The sequence below is a fragment of the Ctenopharyngodon idella genome, chromosome 23 (assembly GCF_019924925.1).
Source record: "Ctenopharyngodon idella isolate HZGC_01 chromosome 23, HZGC01, whole genome shotgun sequence".
NCBI lineage: Eukaryota > Metazoa > Chordata > Actinopteri > Cypriniformes > Xenocyprididae > Ctenopharyngodon > Ctenopharyngodon idella.
Genome location: NC_067242.1, coordinates 12,201,134 through 12,219,407, shown reverse-complemented (window position 1 = coordinate 12,219,407; position 18,274 = coordinate 12,201,134). Strand labels below are relative to the sequence as shown.

The 18,274-nt window shown below is 37.3% G+C and overlaps 1 protein-coding gene across 1 annotated transcript in view; it reads left to right on the top strand.

Annotated features, from left to right (window-relative positions):
• arhgap29a (Rho GTPase activating protein 29a) overlaps positions 1 to 18,138 on the top strand; it is a 47,932-nt gene extending 29,794 nt beyond the window's left edge. Inside the window, 21 exon segments of the mRNA XM_051881889.1 lie at positions 903 to 999; positions 3,599 to 3,671; positions 4,019 to 4,079; positions 5,321 to 5,467; positions 6,344 to 6,408; positions 6,562 to 6,672; positions 6,775 to 6,855; positions 7,763 to 7,927; positions 8,611 to 8,748; positions 10,030 to 10,220; positions 11,097 to 11,269; positions 12,374 to 12,502; positions 13,288 to 13,386; positions 13,566 to 13,729; positions 13,927 to 14,115; positions 14,215 to 14,352; positions 14,668 to 14,900; positions 14,991 to 15,078; positions 15,080 to 15,307; positions 15,668 to 15,779; positions 15,875 to 18,138. Coding sequence (XP_051737849.1) covers positions 903 to 999; positions 3,599 to 3,671; positions 4,019 to 4,079; positions 5,321 to 5,467; positions 6,344 to 6,408; positions 6,562 to 6,672; positions 6,775 to 6,855; positions 7,763 to 7,927; positions 8,611 to 8,748; positions 10,030 to 10,220; positions 11,097 to 11,269; positions 12,374 to 12,502; positions 13,288 to 13,386; positions 13,566 to 13,729; positions 13,927 to 14,115; positions 14,215 to 14,352; positions 14,668 to 14,900; positions 14,991 to 15,078; positions 15,080 to 15,307; positions 15,668 to 15,779; positions 15,875 to 16,839 — 3,647 coding nt within the window. The 3' untranslated portion in view covers positions 16,840 to 18,138.
• The last annotated feature ends 136 nt before the right edge of the window (positions 18,139 to 18,274 follow it).

The window sequence follows — 18,274 nt, the reverse complement described above, 5'->3', positions numbered from 1 at the left end:
TCCTGGCGGTTTGGTGTGCGCTAACTGGATGGGAAGTGTAGTGGTCGGTAAGTGTTTGCTTTGAGCCTTGAAGACAGTTTCTTCATTTGCTAGTCACGCTATGATTTTTGAGGGCTTTCAAGAGTTCTTAAAGCTTCTTGTTCTCAGTTGAATGGCACCGGAAAGCTAAACTGAGACTGTAATGTTTTACGGGTTAGTTAGTTGAGTTTAAACCGGTGGTGACCAGATAGAAAGGCAAACTTGTTATATAACAGGTGAAATCTGTTGGAATGGAGTACCTGGACATCCATTGGCCTTCTTTCTCTTCATAAATCTTTGTTCTCCTCCTTTTTGGAGGGTGTGTTGGGGTGGATTTGGAATCGTGGGGGGAGGGTGTTGAAATAGGAATGGCGTCAGTGGTTTTGGCAAGGTCTGCCACTTGTTTATTTTCACAGTGTTTATTATTGGAGCTGATTGTAGCTTATTTACACTGCTGTTTAGTTCCTCCCTGTCTTTACCAGTCCAGTGTTTACCAGTGTTTAGACTCAGGAAATAAAGTTTTCTCTAGATTACAGACTGAGCCATAATTTTACTCCCAGTCTTAGAGTACAATTTGATTTTAGCATCATATATTTTTATGTAGTGACTGGAAGAGTTGATGGACACTAAATCTGTTTATCTAATAATTGTTTAAGTGTTAAATAATACATGTTATTAATTCTGTTTATATTATTATAGCAGAATCTTTGATAAACATTAAAAAACAAAAAATACATTTATATATAATGTGATTTAAATTATATATTAATGAATGTACGCATATTTATTTATTCATTTACTTTAGTATCCATGTAATAATCAAGATAAAGTATTTTAATATTTTCATATCAAACATTTTTTTCTTATCTTTTGTTATCAAACAGGTGTGAACTTCAAGGAAGTGAATGAAGACAATAAGCAGACGCTCTTTTCCGAGATCTACACTTCCATAGATACATTGGCCTTCACGTTTGGCAATGTGTAAGTGCAGTACAGTTGCTTCATTATATGTTACTGTAAATTCATTGCTTTGTCATGAAACATTATCTGATTGGTCATAAAAAAAAACATCTGCACAGAGGATAGTGACCTCCCTGAGTCAGCAAGCTGAATGTGTGTTCAGCTCATGTCTGTTTTATAAGATAACACCGACTCTGTGGTTTAGGTGTTGCTTGTTATTTTTAACGTCAGAAGTGTGCATGAGTCATTGGCTTTGTTCCTAAACCTAGTGAACTGAACTTTAGCATTTTAAGGCATCGTAGACAAAAGCTGTTAGAAAAGGCAACTTAATTATACTGTCTGTCTACCTCCTAAGATATATTGTTTTAGAAAGATTCCAAGAAAGCATTGCATCGTTTGAATAGAAGGCAATGGCTGCATCCACATATGCATACTTCCCTACTATATAATGGGTAAAAAACAGTATGTGAAAAGAGTAGTATGTCTGAACTCACAGTATTCATAAAACAGTGGGCGAAGAGTACCCAGTTGATTACTTCTGGTGAGATTCTGATGTGTGCATCCAGTGGACACTTTACTATCCCATGAGGCCACCGGAGATGAACTGTGAAAGGCAGCGAAGTGACACAACTGACCAGTCATGTGATAATAACAACATGACGAATGTAGTATTTATGGATTACATTCATACTACACACATTCATGGTATGTATAACATACTTTGTAAAGTAATCACTTATTCAAAAGTAGTACCAACTCGGAGAGTATGCAATTTCGGAAACAGGTTGATAAAAAATGGATTATTATTGTATAGCATATTTGTGTGTGGTATGTATTTTTATGCTTATAAAACGGTTAGTTCCTGTCCTTGATTCTGATTGGTCAGTAGCTGTGTTTTATTTACGATAAAACACGGCTATGATCGCTTCACCCAACGGTTCTGTGTATCACTACACAACACCCTTAGCAACCACTCTTAGCAATGTAAACTGTATGTTCTCAATTGATATTGTTCATTGAAGCTTACTGTATTATGTAGAAGAGTATTGTGAGAAAAAGATTGAGTGAGCGAGTTTATTACTTGCATTCAGATTTTCCTTCAGGTCAGTTCTATGTTCATAATAAAAAATCTGTTTAAATGTCTGATGTATTATCTTGTCCTTTTAACATTTAAAAGGTTTTCCCGTGACTGACAGCGCTATTCAAAGCATTTGTCAGTTGCGTCTTGTTCCGTGTTCACAACAATTCAGTCTTTTCAATGTAAAAGTCTTCGTTACTGACTGACACACTCATAAAGACAGTCTTTGCTGCCATCTAATGTCGTGAAAATGTCTGTTGCTGTTCACGGTCAGGGACTATTTTTTCCAGCGGAAGGAAGCTTTTAGAAAACGTTTACTTCATGAAAGTTGCATTGATACATATTTCTGGTTTTAATATTTGTATTGTGTGGTAACCGTTTTATAAAAGCAATAAGGTACACGAGGCTAGTGCTCTGTCGTGACTAAGTCACGGCTGAAGGGGTTGCAGGCACTCCGCTTTGCGTCATGCCTAATAACGTCCTTCAGCCGTGAATTATTCACGATACAGCACAGCCTCTCATACCTTATTGCTTACTTAAAAGAGCATTACAGTGTTAGCTTAGCAACATGCTAACAACAAACTATTGGAATTAAGGCAAGTCTCCTGTGCCATTTTTATTTATATCGTTTTTTGAGTTGCTGCCTATGTAGACCACTCCAAATTGGTCACATATGAGGTTTTGTGATGGTTACAATACTATCTAATAGTGTTGTCAAAAGCACCGACCGCGATACCAAGTTGGTACTGAAATTTTAAAAATGTGACGCTTTGAGTGCTGTTGAGCGGATTCATAAACCCCTCTGATTGGCCATTGTGTTCACATGCTCATCAGATATGTCTGTGATTGGTTACAATGATCAACGCACAGGAGCGTTTGAAAGCACACAGAAGTGTTTGAATTTAAAAGTGTTTTGAAAGCGGGTGCGTTTGAAAGCAGGCGTCTATCAGCGAAGCAGTCGGCTGCTTTCCAACGCTCTCGTGTGTATCTGTGTAAGCGCTCATTGATGTCTGTTTACAACATGTTTTTGAAGCGTTGATCATCGTAGCCAATCACAGACATATCTGATGAGCGCCTGAACACAATGGCCAATCAGAGGGGTTTACGAATCCGCTCAACAGCGCTCAAAGCGTCACATTTCTAAAATTTCAGTACCGACACGGTCAGTACTTTTGACACCACTACTGTCTAAGGGGGCTGTACACACAGAATGTTTTTTTGCATTCCACTGCACTGTTTTTCCATTGTTTTTCTATGTAAACATGCGTGAGAAGAATGTGTTTCACTGTCACACTTGGGTTTTGCATCTTTTGCAGTGTCTTGCGCATTACGCTCAGGTTAAAAGTAGTTTAGCGTTCCAAATCAGTCACTTATGAGGTTCCATGACTGCTAGGATGCCTTCTTTGGATGCAGCTACCTATGTAGAAGGTAGCAAGCTGTCTCACTAGATTTTTGGAACAAAGCTATATAGTCCTGCTGTGCATGTACGTTTATGTGTGTGTTGTTTTAATGCTGAGTTTGTTTTTGTCTTGTCTTCCTCAGAGTGTCTGACTTCCTTATGGGAGATGTAGAGAATGGCTCAGCCTCGGGGCTTCCTCAGGCCCGCAGGAGCAGGGTGAGATTTCCCGCTTTCCACTCCTCATTATACACTTTAAAGCACTCCGATTTAACAGGTGGCTGTATGTCATGTCAAAGGCTGAAGGATACGGATGCTTTCTGTGCTTTTAGAGGTGGGGGTCAGAGAGTGCAAAGCTCAGTAAAGAAAAATAGAAACAAGGTCTGTTTTGGAGAAGAGGGCTCTTCCTGTTTGGACCACCCCCGTGATATATCTCATGGAAAAAGCCAGTGACACTTTGGCATTGTGATTTGACTGAGCACTCTCAGATAAAGCAGATGTGGAAGATAAAACATGTTTCCTTTTCTGTATTGGATTGTTTGTTCATTCTGTGTCTTTTATTTCAGTCTTTTGAAAACCTGACGGTGGAGTCCGGAGGATGTGGACCGGAAAAAGATGACCCTCCAGGTGAGAGTCAATCCATTGTCTCATCAAGAATTTATAAATGAATTTATAAATTTATGAATATGCTTTAATGATATCTTTTAAAGGATTAGTTCACTTCAGAATTAAAATTTCCTGATAATTTACTCACCCCCATGTCGTCCAAGATGTTTGTTTTTCTTTCTTCAGTTGAAAAGAAATTAAGGTTTTTGAGGAAAACATTCCAGGATTTTTCTCCATATAAGGGACTTCAACAGTTACGTGGGTTGAAGGTCCAAACTGAGTTTAAATACAGCTTCAAAGGACTCTACATGATCCCAGCCGAGGAATAAGGGTCTTATCTAGTGAAACGATCAGTCCTTTTCGAAAAAAAGAAAAATTGGATACTTTTTAACCACAAATGCTCGTCTTTCACTAGCTCTGGGATGTGCCATGCATTACTTAATCACGTTGGAAAGGTCACACGTGATGTAGGCAGTAGGGCGAAAAACTCATCTCATTTTCTCCTCCAACTTCACAATCATCCGGCATCGTTGTTTTACCTTTTTTTTGTAAAGGCTGTTTGACTTTTGACTTTGCGCATTCGCTTTGTTAACACTTGCTCGGTACTTCCGCCTACGTCACGCGTGACCTTTCCAACATGATTACATAATGTGTGGCACATAGCAGAGCAGTGCAAGATGAGCATTTGTGGTTAAAAAATATATAATTTTTTTTTTTTTGAAAATGACAGATCATTTCACTAGATAAGACCCTTATTCCTCATCTGGGATCATGTAGAGCCCTTTGAAGCTGCATTGAAACTGCAATTTGGACCTTCAACCCGTTGGTAACTGTTGAACTGTTTTTTTTTAACAATTTCATTTGGAAATATGTCACATAACAGAAATAAAATGACAGTTGCAAAGGTTTGAATTTAGCAGCACGGATCACCCCCACGTAGACACAAACATATCGAACAGCTCTCTGTTCTCAGATCAGATTTTACTGATCATTCTCAGCATGTATGAATAAAGTCTCTCTCGGGTCACACATTCGCTGTCACTTTAAATCCTAGCAGGGCTGCTTAGTGCCAATCCACTTTAATACAGCCCCAAGGTCAGTAAGCACTTTCCATCTGTAACTCCTACACACACACATACGCAAACACCCTGCCCCTGGTGTAAAAACACCTATGTCTGGGGTGGGCTTGCTGGGATCCATGCGCCAGCCTCTGCTGCTCACCCTCACGGATTTGTTTGACTGTGTGTCTGTCCTCTTCGCAGGTCCCTCTCCGCCTGCGCGGGTGGAGGAGATGGATGGAGCTTTGCTCCGGAGTGACAGCGGGGTGGAGTCCGCCCTGCTCTATGCCAAAGCCTGGTCGAAATACACCAAGGAACTCCTGGCCTGGGTGGACAAACGTCTTAATATGGGTGAGTAGAACATCTAGATATCTCTATCTTTATCATTAGTAGATGAGGGGGTTGCAATCAAGTTACAGTCATGTTTTGTCTTCAGCTTTAGTGGTCAAATGATGTGTGTTCAGATGAAAATATGTATAATTGAATATTTGAGTAGAGTATAAGCTACGCAATCAGGTTAATCAGCAAGCAGAATGCTAAGTTAATATGCAGGGTTTGCAAAACGAGAATGAGAAATGTTTAATGTCACAATTTGTAGCTTTGATTATACAATTATATGTGACGTGCAATGGTCATGATAATATAATTCAAACGACACACTACCATTCAAATGTTTAGAATCTGTAAGATTTTTTTTGCAGCTCACCAAGACTGCAAAAAAAAAACAAAAAACACAAAAAACAGTAATAATGTGAAATATTATTACCATTTAAAATAACTGTTTCTATGTTAATATATTTTTTAAAAATCCTGATGCAAAGCTGAATTTTTAGCATCATTACTTCAGTCTTCAGGGTCACATGATCCTTCAGAAATCATTCTAATATGTGGACATATATATAATATATATATACATACACAGTCAAACCAAAAATTATTCAGACATTTTTTATATTTTTGATATATTTTTACTAGTGGGTGCAGGACACTATAGTTCATTTAGTGAGGATTGCAAAATAAAGTAAACTGTGACATTATACCCAAAAATTCTTCATACAGTGGACTACCAGTAAAACTGATAAAAAATTTGGAACCAAAAATTATTCAGACACTTTAAATATATATCCATTTATCCAAAATAAAATATTTTAGTTAGTTGGATGACTGTATAATTGCACTGACAAACCGAGACTCCATCTTAATCATATCCTTCGCTTTTATTCCCAGACATTGAGTGTGCAAAGAGCTACGCCAAGATGGCTGAATCTGCAAAGGCGCTGGCGTCTCAACAGGTCAATATTTCTGCTATGATATGCACTTCATAACAGTACAATACAAAAACCTACACATTTCCATTCTTAGACTATAAAAAATCTTTGCTGAATAAACAATGGTGCTATCAAAGCTTTTTATCAGTTTGTTCAATCCCTTGTGATCTATTCCAGGAACACATGCCATTCCGGGATATTTACATCTCTGCTTTCAAGAATGATATTGAATACAGCCATTTGATCATGCAAACCACAGCTGCTCTACAGTCCAACAAATTCATGCAGGTACAACTACTATTCCCTTTCTGATTTTGATCTTATGCTCTCATTGTGTAACTGATTAATTGGAAATGTACTACATTTTTAAAAGTGTATGTCCTTTTTTAGCCTCTGCAAGCTCGAAAAAATGAGCTCGATAAGTTGAGGAAGGAGGTGAAGGAACAATGGCAGAGAGAGCAGAAGAAAATGGTGGGTAGATTTGCAGGCAAATCAATCAAAAGCAGTATTTGCGAAATACGTTGCTCACTATGAGGTCTCTTCTGAAAACCGAGTTGGCTCAGCTGTCAGCCTGTTTGCTGTTCAAATTCCTCTGCTGATCTAATAGAGGCTCTGTGTTAACACTAATTACATCAGATTCAATTGCAGCAACTTCATTCTGTTGGTGCACAGACATGTCTTTGTGTGAGGTATTTTTGTAAGTGGCTGTTTAGCACCTTAGCATGACTTATTACTGCCGAAAAGAGAACAAAGAAAGTTTAAGGTAGTGCTTATGCACTGCTGCACTCTCAAGTGCGGTTGTCTGTGTTCTTCTAGTGCCTCTGTATGGGCATCAAGAATGTACTTCCTTTAGAGCGTATTTGTGTGATTTGACTATTATATAAATGTGTTGTGTAATGGATGTGCATATGTGCTGAAATGTGTTTGACTTTATTATGAGAAATGCCTCTTTTATGGTGTTTATTTGGTATTTTTTCCCAATGTATGATTTTTGAAGGGCCAGTATTCTTTTTTTTCAACTTTTTATTATTATTATTATTATTAGTCCACTTTTATTATTTGTTTTGACTGATAACGTTTTTGCAACATATTAAAGATGAGCACACTATATATAAATGTATATGTTCTTTTTAATACTTTTCATTGGTTAAATATTTGCAAAACCCACAAACACATGTGACCAATATTAATGATTTACGAAAAGAAAAAAAAAAAGACGAAATACGATAAGAGGTTTCCGCCGATGGATTATATCACTCTGGAGTATGTCACATTATGGTAAAATGACTTGTTACTGTACCTTTAAGATGTCTCCATTTAAACGACTTCTGTTATGATTGGCTAATCATATGAATGTGTTTAAATTTTGTATTTTCAGCATGAAGCAGACAGTGCGCTGAAGAAGGCCCGGCTCCTGCAGGCTCAGAGGCAGGAAGAGTACGAGAAAGCCCGCTGCTCAACCAATCGAGTGGAGGAGGAACAGATCGCAACAGGAAAACAGCTGGAGAAGAGACGCAAACTAGAGGAGGAGGCTCTGCAGAAGGTCTTAACACAACCGTTGCTTTATCCATCCATTTTGCAATAATTAAGTCTTTTCGACTACTATATTGCACACTTTACTGTTACGTATTTGTAAATCTTCATTATTGAAATGAACCGCTTCAAAAAATTATTCACTGATTAATTTAAATGAGCACTCCTAAGACTTTTATTTTGTAGCTGTGCGTTTACCTATACTTGTGATTCATTCATAAATTAAGGAGGTTTTTTGCTTTATTAGTTGTATTTTTATGTTTTCACCTTGTTTTCATTTTATTTGAAAGCCTTGTTGTTTAAGTGCCATTAAAAACAGCTCTGATTTTTAAAAAAATAAGATATAAAAATTGTTTGTCATATAATTAAAAAGATTAACTATATTATAAATATTAGATGTAATAAAATAAGATCGCACCCTTAAGTAGTTTCATTGTTGCAGCTATGTTTTATTTGTAACTAGTATAGCTAACTACTTTTCTAAAATGCTAAGGAGTTACAACTATTGTTTACCACTACAACTATAATTTATTAGTCTCTTTTGGCGTGGCAAACTAGTTTCAAAAGTAGTTTCCTCAAGTCTGCTGTAAATAATCCGTTGTTTTTGACACAAGGATGATTTGGGCCAGAAATGAGAGAAACAGGAAATATCCTGGTCTAAATATAATTGTGTTTGTATGTGTCTGTTTCTAGGCAGAGGAAGCCCAAGAACATTACAAGCATTGCATTACAGATGTCGGGGTGAAGAGAGTGGACCTGGCCAACACCAAGAGCGAGATTCTTACTCAGATACGAGAGCTTGTGTTTCAGTGCGACCTGACCCTGAAAGCAGTGAGTAATAATGTACACACACAGTTAGATCAAATCTAACTTATTACTGGTTATTCAGACAAAACAGGCGCACCTGGGATCCTGGAGGCGGAGTGTAATTGGTTGACCTCACTTTAACAAAGTGACCTCAGGCTACAGATTAAATTTCACAATTTCTTAACCAGGAATGACTCAGTGGACGAGCGCTAAATCTCATATCTTTTAAAGTGTTAATTAATTTTTTTTTTGACAATTTCTTGATTTTACTTTTTTCATGTTTTTTAATGTTTATTAATTTTTTGGATTTAGATTTTTTTTTTTCTTACAGTTTTCATTTTAATTTTAGTTTAAGTTTTAGTAATTTTGTTGTGCTTTTTGTTTTATTTATATATATAGGTTAGTTTTTAATTTTCACTTTTTTATTTTATTTGTAGCTTTATTTTAATTAGCGATATGTGTGCTTTTTGACATTAGTTTATATATATAAACTAGTGTAATTAACTACTAAAATACCAATAAAAAATTAAATAAAACTATATATATTAGTGCTGTCAAGTTGATTAATCACATATAACATAAAAGTTTGTAAATATATGTATATATATATGCACATATTATATATTTAAAAACTTTTATGTTAGATACGTTTAATCGATTTGACAGCATATATATATATATATATATTAATCGCATCTAACATAAAAATGTGTAAATATATGTGTGTATGTATGTGTGTGTATGTATGTGTGTATATATATATATATATATATATATATATATATATGCACATATGTATTTACAAACATTTATGTTAGATGCGATTAATCGATTTGACAGCATGCATATGCATCTAAATTTTTATGTTAGATGCGATTAATCTAAACTACTTTTAACTACTCCAAACTATAATATGTATATGTAGCTTTAATTTTAGTAATTTAGTGCTTCAACTTCAAATTATTTTATTATTTCAGTTTCAGTTATTTAAGTTTTTCATCTATTAATTGTTTTATTTCAGCTTTATTTTAGTTTTAGTTAACAAAAACAACACTAAATCTCATTGGTTCGAAATTCTGTTTAAACAAATTTGCATTAAAGTTTGGATCATGAACATCACTAAAACTTCCTTAATATTGTTTTAACGTCTGGCCAGTAAATTTTCTGCAACGTATTGCAGTTCTGATGCTGTGGTTTTTCTAAATGACTCAAGGATAGAAATTTGGCACAATTAGTACAAGATGTTTGTGTCAATTGCCTCAATTGTACTCATTTGATAATAATAATTTATTTTCTTGCTTGCAGGTGACGGTGAACTGGTTTCAGATGCAGCAGGCCCAGGTGGTGTCCCTGCCTGTGAACTTCCAGTCACTATGCGAGAACTCTAAACTGTACGAGCCGGGTCTGTGTTACACTGAATTTGTGAAGAGTCTGCCTTCAGACAGGACCAGAGTGGATTCATTCTCCTTTGACATCTCTGGGACACAGAACACAGGGTAGGTCTATATCCCTATCCGTAATTTTTTCCCAGCTCAAGACATTCCCACCGAGATGAGTATCCAGGAAAATCTGTGTTTTGGAATCACTATGCCAAGTTTTGATTCTCAAAAACTGGCAGCGGCCTGCTTGTTTTTTTTCCAGATTTTTGACTTTTAAGTCACTGAGTGATGGAGAAAGAGAGAGAAAATTAATTGTGTTGGTGAGAATGTCACACAATTGTGTGGTCGCCCTCAGGTCTTCCTGAGGAAATGACTGTGGTCAGGGCAGAGAGGGATACAGGGAACGGGACAGGAGTGAAGGGAGGAATGTTTCTAGTTGTTCCTATTTAGCAGATCTCATGTCCACACGCTCTCTTTCTGGCACATGAATCTGGGTTGTTGATATCCTGTGTTGTGTTGGGGACAGTATTTCAGAGCAACCTCTATTAAAACACAACTCTCATTCCTGAAACGAAACTCAAAAGCAGTCTAGTCAAAACACCCATGTTCTAACACAAGGTCCTTTTTTATTCATGGCTTGGTGAGAGATTTAGCTGAAGGCCTTTTGTTTCGAACTTTTACTAAAATGGCTGGAAGGTGGTGAAAACTGGATTTCGACAGTCTCTCTTAAACAAGCACACAAGTGTTAAAGGGATAGTTCACCCAAAAATTAAAATGATCCAATAATTTACTCACCCTCAAGCCATACTAGGTGTATATGACCATATATATATATATATATATATATACAGCGTACCAACATTAACATGTTTAAATAGCCACAGTCAATATGGCCAACTATGTTCTTTCTCATATCAGGTTTGTGGTATAAACTGCTTTTAACTACTCCAAACTACTTTTAACTAGTTTTCTGGAATACTTTTGTTCATGCAGGTTGCCCCTCTCAAAGCGAGTGATGAATAGCGGTCATTCATCCCAAGTTCACTTGTCCCAGGTGTCTCTCACACCTGGAGACTTCCTGAGTGCCGACGACGTGGAGAGTCACGTCCAAGCACGCACTGGAAAGATGACGGACGGACGCTCCAACAGCAGTACAGATATTCAAGGTAGCACATAAAACACCTCTTCTCTTTTGAACAAGTTTTCCTTAAAAGCGTAGCATGTTTTAATGTACGGTGAGGTCCAGTTAGGCTGCATCACTGCGGGGTTTGGCTGACTTCCCTGGAATGCTAAAAGTGAATCGTTCCCTCAGGATGTGCCCTCGTTTATCTCTTTCATGAAAACCTTTGTTCTTTTCACTAATGACAGATAAAACCTCCGCTCTGAGATTGGCCTGTCAGACCTGCTTTTAGCAGAGATCAATTGGACACATTAGTGTTTTAAGACATCTCATTAAGGTTTACGAGAGTGTGAACTAGCATCAGCTGAAGACAGGGCAGAGGAAGTGGGCGGCAGATACACCTGATATGTTCTTAACTCTCATCTCCTATTTTTCGTCCAACTTCCTATAATTTTATCCTATTTATTATTAGGGTATCAATACTGATTCAATAATGATTCAGTTTGATTCTGATTCATAAGCTCTCAATTCAATTGAATTCTGATTCAAATTAGATTTGATTAAATTAATTTAGGTATATTTTAGTTATAATGTCCATTTTGCATAAAGTACATGTGATGGTAATTTTCTTTCTGCTAACACTTTAAATTATACAGTGCAGTGTTTCAGACTGATTCAAACCTGTAACTTTAATTAAAACTATTAATTAAAAGGTCTGGCTCATAAGAGTCATGTTTTGGGAATCAGGTTACATTGGTATATTAAATGGCTATGATTCACTAAAAAGAACTGGTTCATAAGAGTCATTTGTTTCAGCAATCAGGCTACACTGGTGACTATATATATGGTTATGATTCACTAAAATGAACCAGTTCATAAGAGTCACTTGGTTGCAGAATCGGCTACTACTGTAAATCTGTTTTTGAAGAAATCTGTATTTTATAAAGCGCCATATAAATAAACCTTACTTGACTTGGTACACTATATTGTTTTGAATCACTAAAAAGAACTGGTTTATAAGAGTCATTTGTTCATGAATCAATCACTTATGTACCATGTTATATAGTGAAACACAATGATGGATATATAAATTTAAAAAAAGCTTGTGTATCCAGATAAATGTTTCTGAATGTTATGTCGTGTTGGATAGCTTTGAGGATCCAGGGTCCGTTCCGGGTCTGGAGGACCAGCAGTCAGGGTGGAGGCATGTGCAGTGACTCTGAGAGCGCTGGAGGAAGCAGCGAATCTCGCTCTATGGACTCTCCTACGGCAAGCCCAGGTACAGCTACAATCACTCTTACTCTTATAAACCTCTCATTGCTTGAGGCAGAACAACACTCTTGATTGACAGGTCTTGTGTCATGACTGTACATAGCATAGTGATGGTAAACAGACCAGTCACGTATTCAGGTGCAAAATTACCCAGAATGCCATGTGGTGCTTACAGTACATACTGTATACTACCATTGAAAAGTTTGGGGTCAGTAAGGTTGTTTTTTTTTTTTAAGAAATTAATAATTTTGCTCAGTAAGGATGCATTAAATTGATCAAAAGTGACAGTATAGACATTTATTATGCTATTTCTATTTCAAATAAATGCTGTTCTTTTGAACTTTCTATTCATCAAAGTATCCTGAAAAAATGTATCATGGTTTCTACAAAAATGTTTATGTTTTCAACATAGATAATAATAAGAAATGTTTCTTGAGCAGCAAATATTAGAATGATTTCTGAAGGATCATGTGACACTGAAGACTGGAGTAATGATGCTGAAAATTCAGCTTTGCCACTACAGGAATAAATTACACTTTAAAATATATTAAAATAGAAAACAGTTATTTTAAATTGCAATAATATTTTACAATGTTACTGTTTTTATTGTATTTTTGAACAAATAAATGCATTTTTGGTGAGCATAAGTAACTTCTTTCAAAAATATTAAAAATATTACCATCCCCAAACTTTTGAACAGTACTGTAACATCTTCTATATATGATTTTTGTATTGATTGTAAACATAAACATGTAGTGTTGAAACTAATCATCCCTTTGTGGCATTTTCCAGGAGATTTTAAGAGAAGGCTTCCCAGAACCCCATCCACCGGCACCATGTCTTCAGCAGATGATCTGGATGAGAGAGAACCGCCATCTCCTTCAGATAATGGTGAGCTTTTGTACATTGAGTAACACTTCCAAACATGCTCTCTGGCTGTTTGACATTGCACACATTCTTTTTTCTTTTACTGTAACCCATAGACAATGCACAGAATGTAGACCAAGCATGTTATAATTATTGCTGAAAACATTTTTCAAAGTCTTTTGACTGTAAACATTTTCTTTTAGGCTTGAGTGAAATGGTTACGGAGGCAGCCAGCTCTCCTGGGCCTTTTCGCAACACGCAGATGTCTAAAGCGGCACAGACGCACAAGCTGAGGAAGCTCCGTGCTCCATCGAAGTGCCGGGAGTGTGATAGTCTTGTGGTATTTCACGGTGCTGAATGCGAGGAGGTGAGGTTTTACATACACACACACACAGGTCATTGATAAAGCATAAGCTAATTTTTTCTTTTTTGTAAGATAATATTATTTGATGTTTTTGTGTTTCAAATGCCATTTCATACCTTTTAAGGTGAAGAATTAATTTAGAAATTGCACCATGGAAATTTAATTATGTAATCTGTTCTTCTTTCTTGTGTTATTTTCAGTGTTCTCTCGCTTGTCATAAGAAGTGTTTGGAGACTCTAGCCATCCAGTGTGGGCATAAGAAACTACAAGGAAAACTCCATCTCTTTGCTATCGACTTTGCTCAGGCAGCCAGGAACAGCCCTGATGGAATCCCCTTCATCATCAAAAAATGCACCTCAGAGATCGAAAACAGGGCTCTGAATATCAAGGTGGGTACTTCCTCTCTATGTCTTATGTATTTCCAGGAGGATATGAAATGTAAATGCTGAGCGAGACTGAAAGGGGATGTTTTGTTGTTTTTTTTAAAGGGAATTTATCGTGTTAACGGTGCCAAATCACGGGTGGAGAAGCTTTGTCAGGCTTTTGAGAATGGCAAAGACCTGGTTGAGCTTTCAGATCTCTACCCTCACGATATCAGCAACGTCCTCAAACTCTACCTACGCCAGGTATAAGTCAAAATTATGTTTTTTAAGTAATAAATTTATTACGTTTTTGTGACTTTTTTATTATCAATTATTAAACAAAATTATTTAAGAAACATTTTGCCCTAAAAAACATTAATTTTTAGCCCTGCTTCAGAATTTTTAAAGATTTCTTTATTTTAATTAAATGTATTTTTATTAATATTTTATTATATATATAATATTATATTAATATATTAGTAATTTATTATTATTTTATTTCATTTTGTGAATTTAATATTGTTCTATTTACCCATTTATAAAATAAAATAATAAAAATGATCATTTTATACCCTTCAGCTCCCAGAGCCCCTCATTCTTTTCCGATACTATAACGACTTCATCGGATTGGCCAAAGAGAGTCAGAGTATCATTGTTGACGAAGTAGAGGCGTCAAGAGGAAGTCCCACCTCCGACAGCCCGCAGATCAGCGTAGAGCTCAACCGGGTCCTCTTCAAGATTAAAGACCTGCTGCGTCAGCTTCCTCCAGCCCACTACAAAACCCTGCAGTTCCTGATTCAGCACTTGCACAGGTGTTTGAATGAGAATATGTTTTAATTAGAATATCGATGAAAACAGTGTCAGAAAACACAGTTATGTAATCACATTTTTCTTTCTAATAGGGTGTCAGAAAGGGCGGATGAGAACAAGATGACTGCCAGTAATCTGGGCATCATCTTTGGGCCCACACTGATCAAGCCCCGACAGGCCTGATGCAGAGGTCTCTCTGTCCTCTCTGGTGGATTACCCCTACCAGGCCCTGATTGTGGAGCTTTTGATCCGCCATTACGAGATGATCTTCGATACTCCTCTGAGTCCTCTTCCGCCTTCCTCCCCTGTAGCAGAGAGCTCCCCGCTCCCCATCAAATCACGCTTCACCCCACAGGAGAAGGAACAACAGCTTAGTCGACATTCAAAGTCCCTGGTGGACATTAAGGAGGTGAGGCGGTTTGTTGATGTTTATGATGATGTTGATAATAATTGGTAAAGTCCATCAGACACCAAGTTCTGATAGTTTAATAGGTTTCAGACTGGCCCAAACCAGTCATTACCTGGTCAAGATGGTAGTTTAGCTGGTTTGAACCATCTTGAATAAGCTAATTAGGGCTAGTAGACCACCTTTGACCAGTAATAGTTGGGTTTTTTGTGGTCCAAGTAAGTCCACCAACTGTTTTTTCCAGCAGAGAAAAGATCAAACCAAACCTTAGAAGCCTAAAAAATGATACCAAATGAAAATTCCTTGAGTCTAATAAAAAGTATCTGCTTCATATTTCCTTTTTCGTTTCATTTGTCAAAGCAGCAACAGCCAAAGGCTAAGACATATAAAAGACATTCTTCTGTAATACCTTCTACGCACCTGATGGATGAGGTGAAAGAGGTGAAGATAAGGTCTGACAAAGACTTCACTGCAGGTCAGTATTGATTTACTTGGCTAAAAACCCATAAAGTGACATATCGTCATATAACGAAAGCTTCTACTTCACTCACTCTTCGTCTTTACATGCAGTTGGTGATACAGTGGACATCAACAGGCACCTCTCGACAAGCGTTCCTGAAATGCGGAACTCGCCCGGCCTCAGCCGCCGCAACCACGTCTCCAGAGTTCAGCTTCGGCCTCCGAGACCTAAGCTGGCCTCTCGACCTATCAGCATGCCAGCCGAGCGGCTCCTCAACCTCGCCAAGGTGGACGAATGTAACGTGAAGAACTCTGTAGAGCAGGATGATAACCACAGTCGTGATCCCGTCATCGAGGAGGTGTCCGAAGAGGAAAAGCCCAAGTCCAGAGCGGGAAACCATTACAGGAAATCTTACATCGATACGCAGACCCTACGGCGGACTTGGGACAAGCAGTATAAGCATCACGAAATCACTCCAAAGACCTTCATGATTACAACTACCTGTTCTGCTGATTCCGGGGCTAATGATGCCAACGTTCATACTTCTTCTCTCACGTCATCGTCTTTCTCAGAACACACCAAATCCGGCAGCACTGCTCTTGCTAACAGACCCTACACCATTGCTGTGAGGCCTGGACGGACTTTACGTAGGGAAGGAAACGTTAGCGAGTACTGCCCTGTTCCCACAGCCTTCAGGCCCCCTAGAACTCTGCAACCTCCTCCTGGAACATTCTACAAACCTCCAGGTAGCAAAACCAAAACATTAACAGAGGTCGAGCGTAAGTCTAGTAGAGCAATTGCAAACAGCACCGAGGAAGAAGAAGAGGATGATGATGACGATGAGGAGGAGGAGGAAGGGTTTGGGGTGGAAGTCTCAGTTGATGAGCCCGAGCCGGATTTGGACCCAGAACCATCACCAGAGCTGGATGCCCACAATACAAGCCCACTTCCGCTCCCCCAGTCTCCCAGCTCCAGCCCGGAGGAACTCGGACAAAACGAGACCAAACCCGTGTACCAGAGACTCAGATCACACCGTATGCAGGATCTTGAACACAGGGAGGCACATTTTGTTTGAGATCTAGACATGTATGATTCGGTGAAGGGGGACAACTGGGAACATCATCCCGGGACGAGGGAGCCCGACTATGGAATACCCTGGTCATTGTCTTTGACAATTTTGTCTCGGACCTGTGAATTTTAGCAACAGCCCCATTTTGTATATGTGGAAATATTTTCCATAACTGTGAAGAGATGCAAGGACATGTTTTAAATCTATATATTAATATATTGCGCATCTGCTGTTTGTAATAATCAAACAAAAACCCTTTGGACAAGAATTTACACAGTATGCACTTAATGTTTTTTACTTTATCGCATCACTTATGCACAAAGTCCCGTTTTTGCATTATAACACCAGAACGTCACTGTCACTGTGCAATTTCATTTACACTGTATATGATATTGTTTGTTTAAAAAAATATATAAATTTATATATTCTGTATATTTCTGTATTTTTATGTTTTACACCAAAACCAAAATGACCAAGCTGTTACAGTTGAGTATCGTCACTTTATTATAATCATAAAATGCACTTATTAGACTTTGGAACCACACATTTCTCGCTACTGAATTGTTGAACTACATGCAGTGTTAATTTTGTTTTTCAAGAACAACAGACGGATGTAATCTGATCTGTCTGAGAGATGTACACTTGTTTTTTGTTAAAGTGTGCAAAGGTGTTTTTTTGTCTTTCTTTTTTTAATACAAAAAAAAAATGCTGATATTAATTATTGTTTATAAGTCTGTTAATATAGAGCTTTTAGAAATGCAATTTGGCCCACATTCTATTAAGTGTTTATATAATATTGTAGCAGTTTGCCCAAAGTTTTTTTTCTTTTTTTTTTTTTTTTTCCTTTTTCTTATTATTTTTAATGGTTCATATCAACATCAACTGAAATGTCAGTATACCCAAAACAAGCAAGTCAAGCCAAAGCAAGTGCCTTCATTTATGAGAGTCCACTGACTGGTTGTCCAACACAAATTAGCTGGTCTAAACCACATTTTACCAGTTTAACACTCAATCAGTGTCTTTTGTAAATAGCACCCATGTATCTGATGTGAATGATATAAACTGAGTATTTTCAAGATGTCTTGCCTTCCCTCAAGTGTAAAAACAGGTACATGATGTGAGAATACACACTTGTAACTTATTAAAACCACAGCTGATGTCAAATTTGAGTTCATGTTTTTACTTGAAATTGTTGTGATGTACCTCACAGAATGTGTTACCCTCATTGTGTGCATAGAAATGTGTTTTTGAAGTCCCAGCCATAAATTTAATCAAAATTAAACTTGATAATTGGCGAATGGTGAATGACAATGATTATTGTATCAATGAATTGTTAAAAAATGATTTCTTATCACTTATTATTGGTTGTTTTTACCTCATTTAATATGATGGTGGTGCATCTTGATATTGCATCCTGGTAACACTTTAGTATGGGGAACAC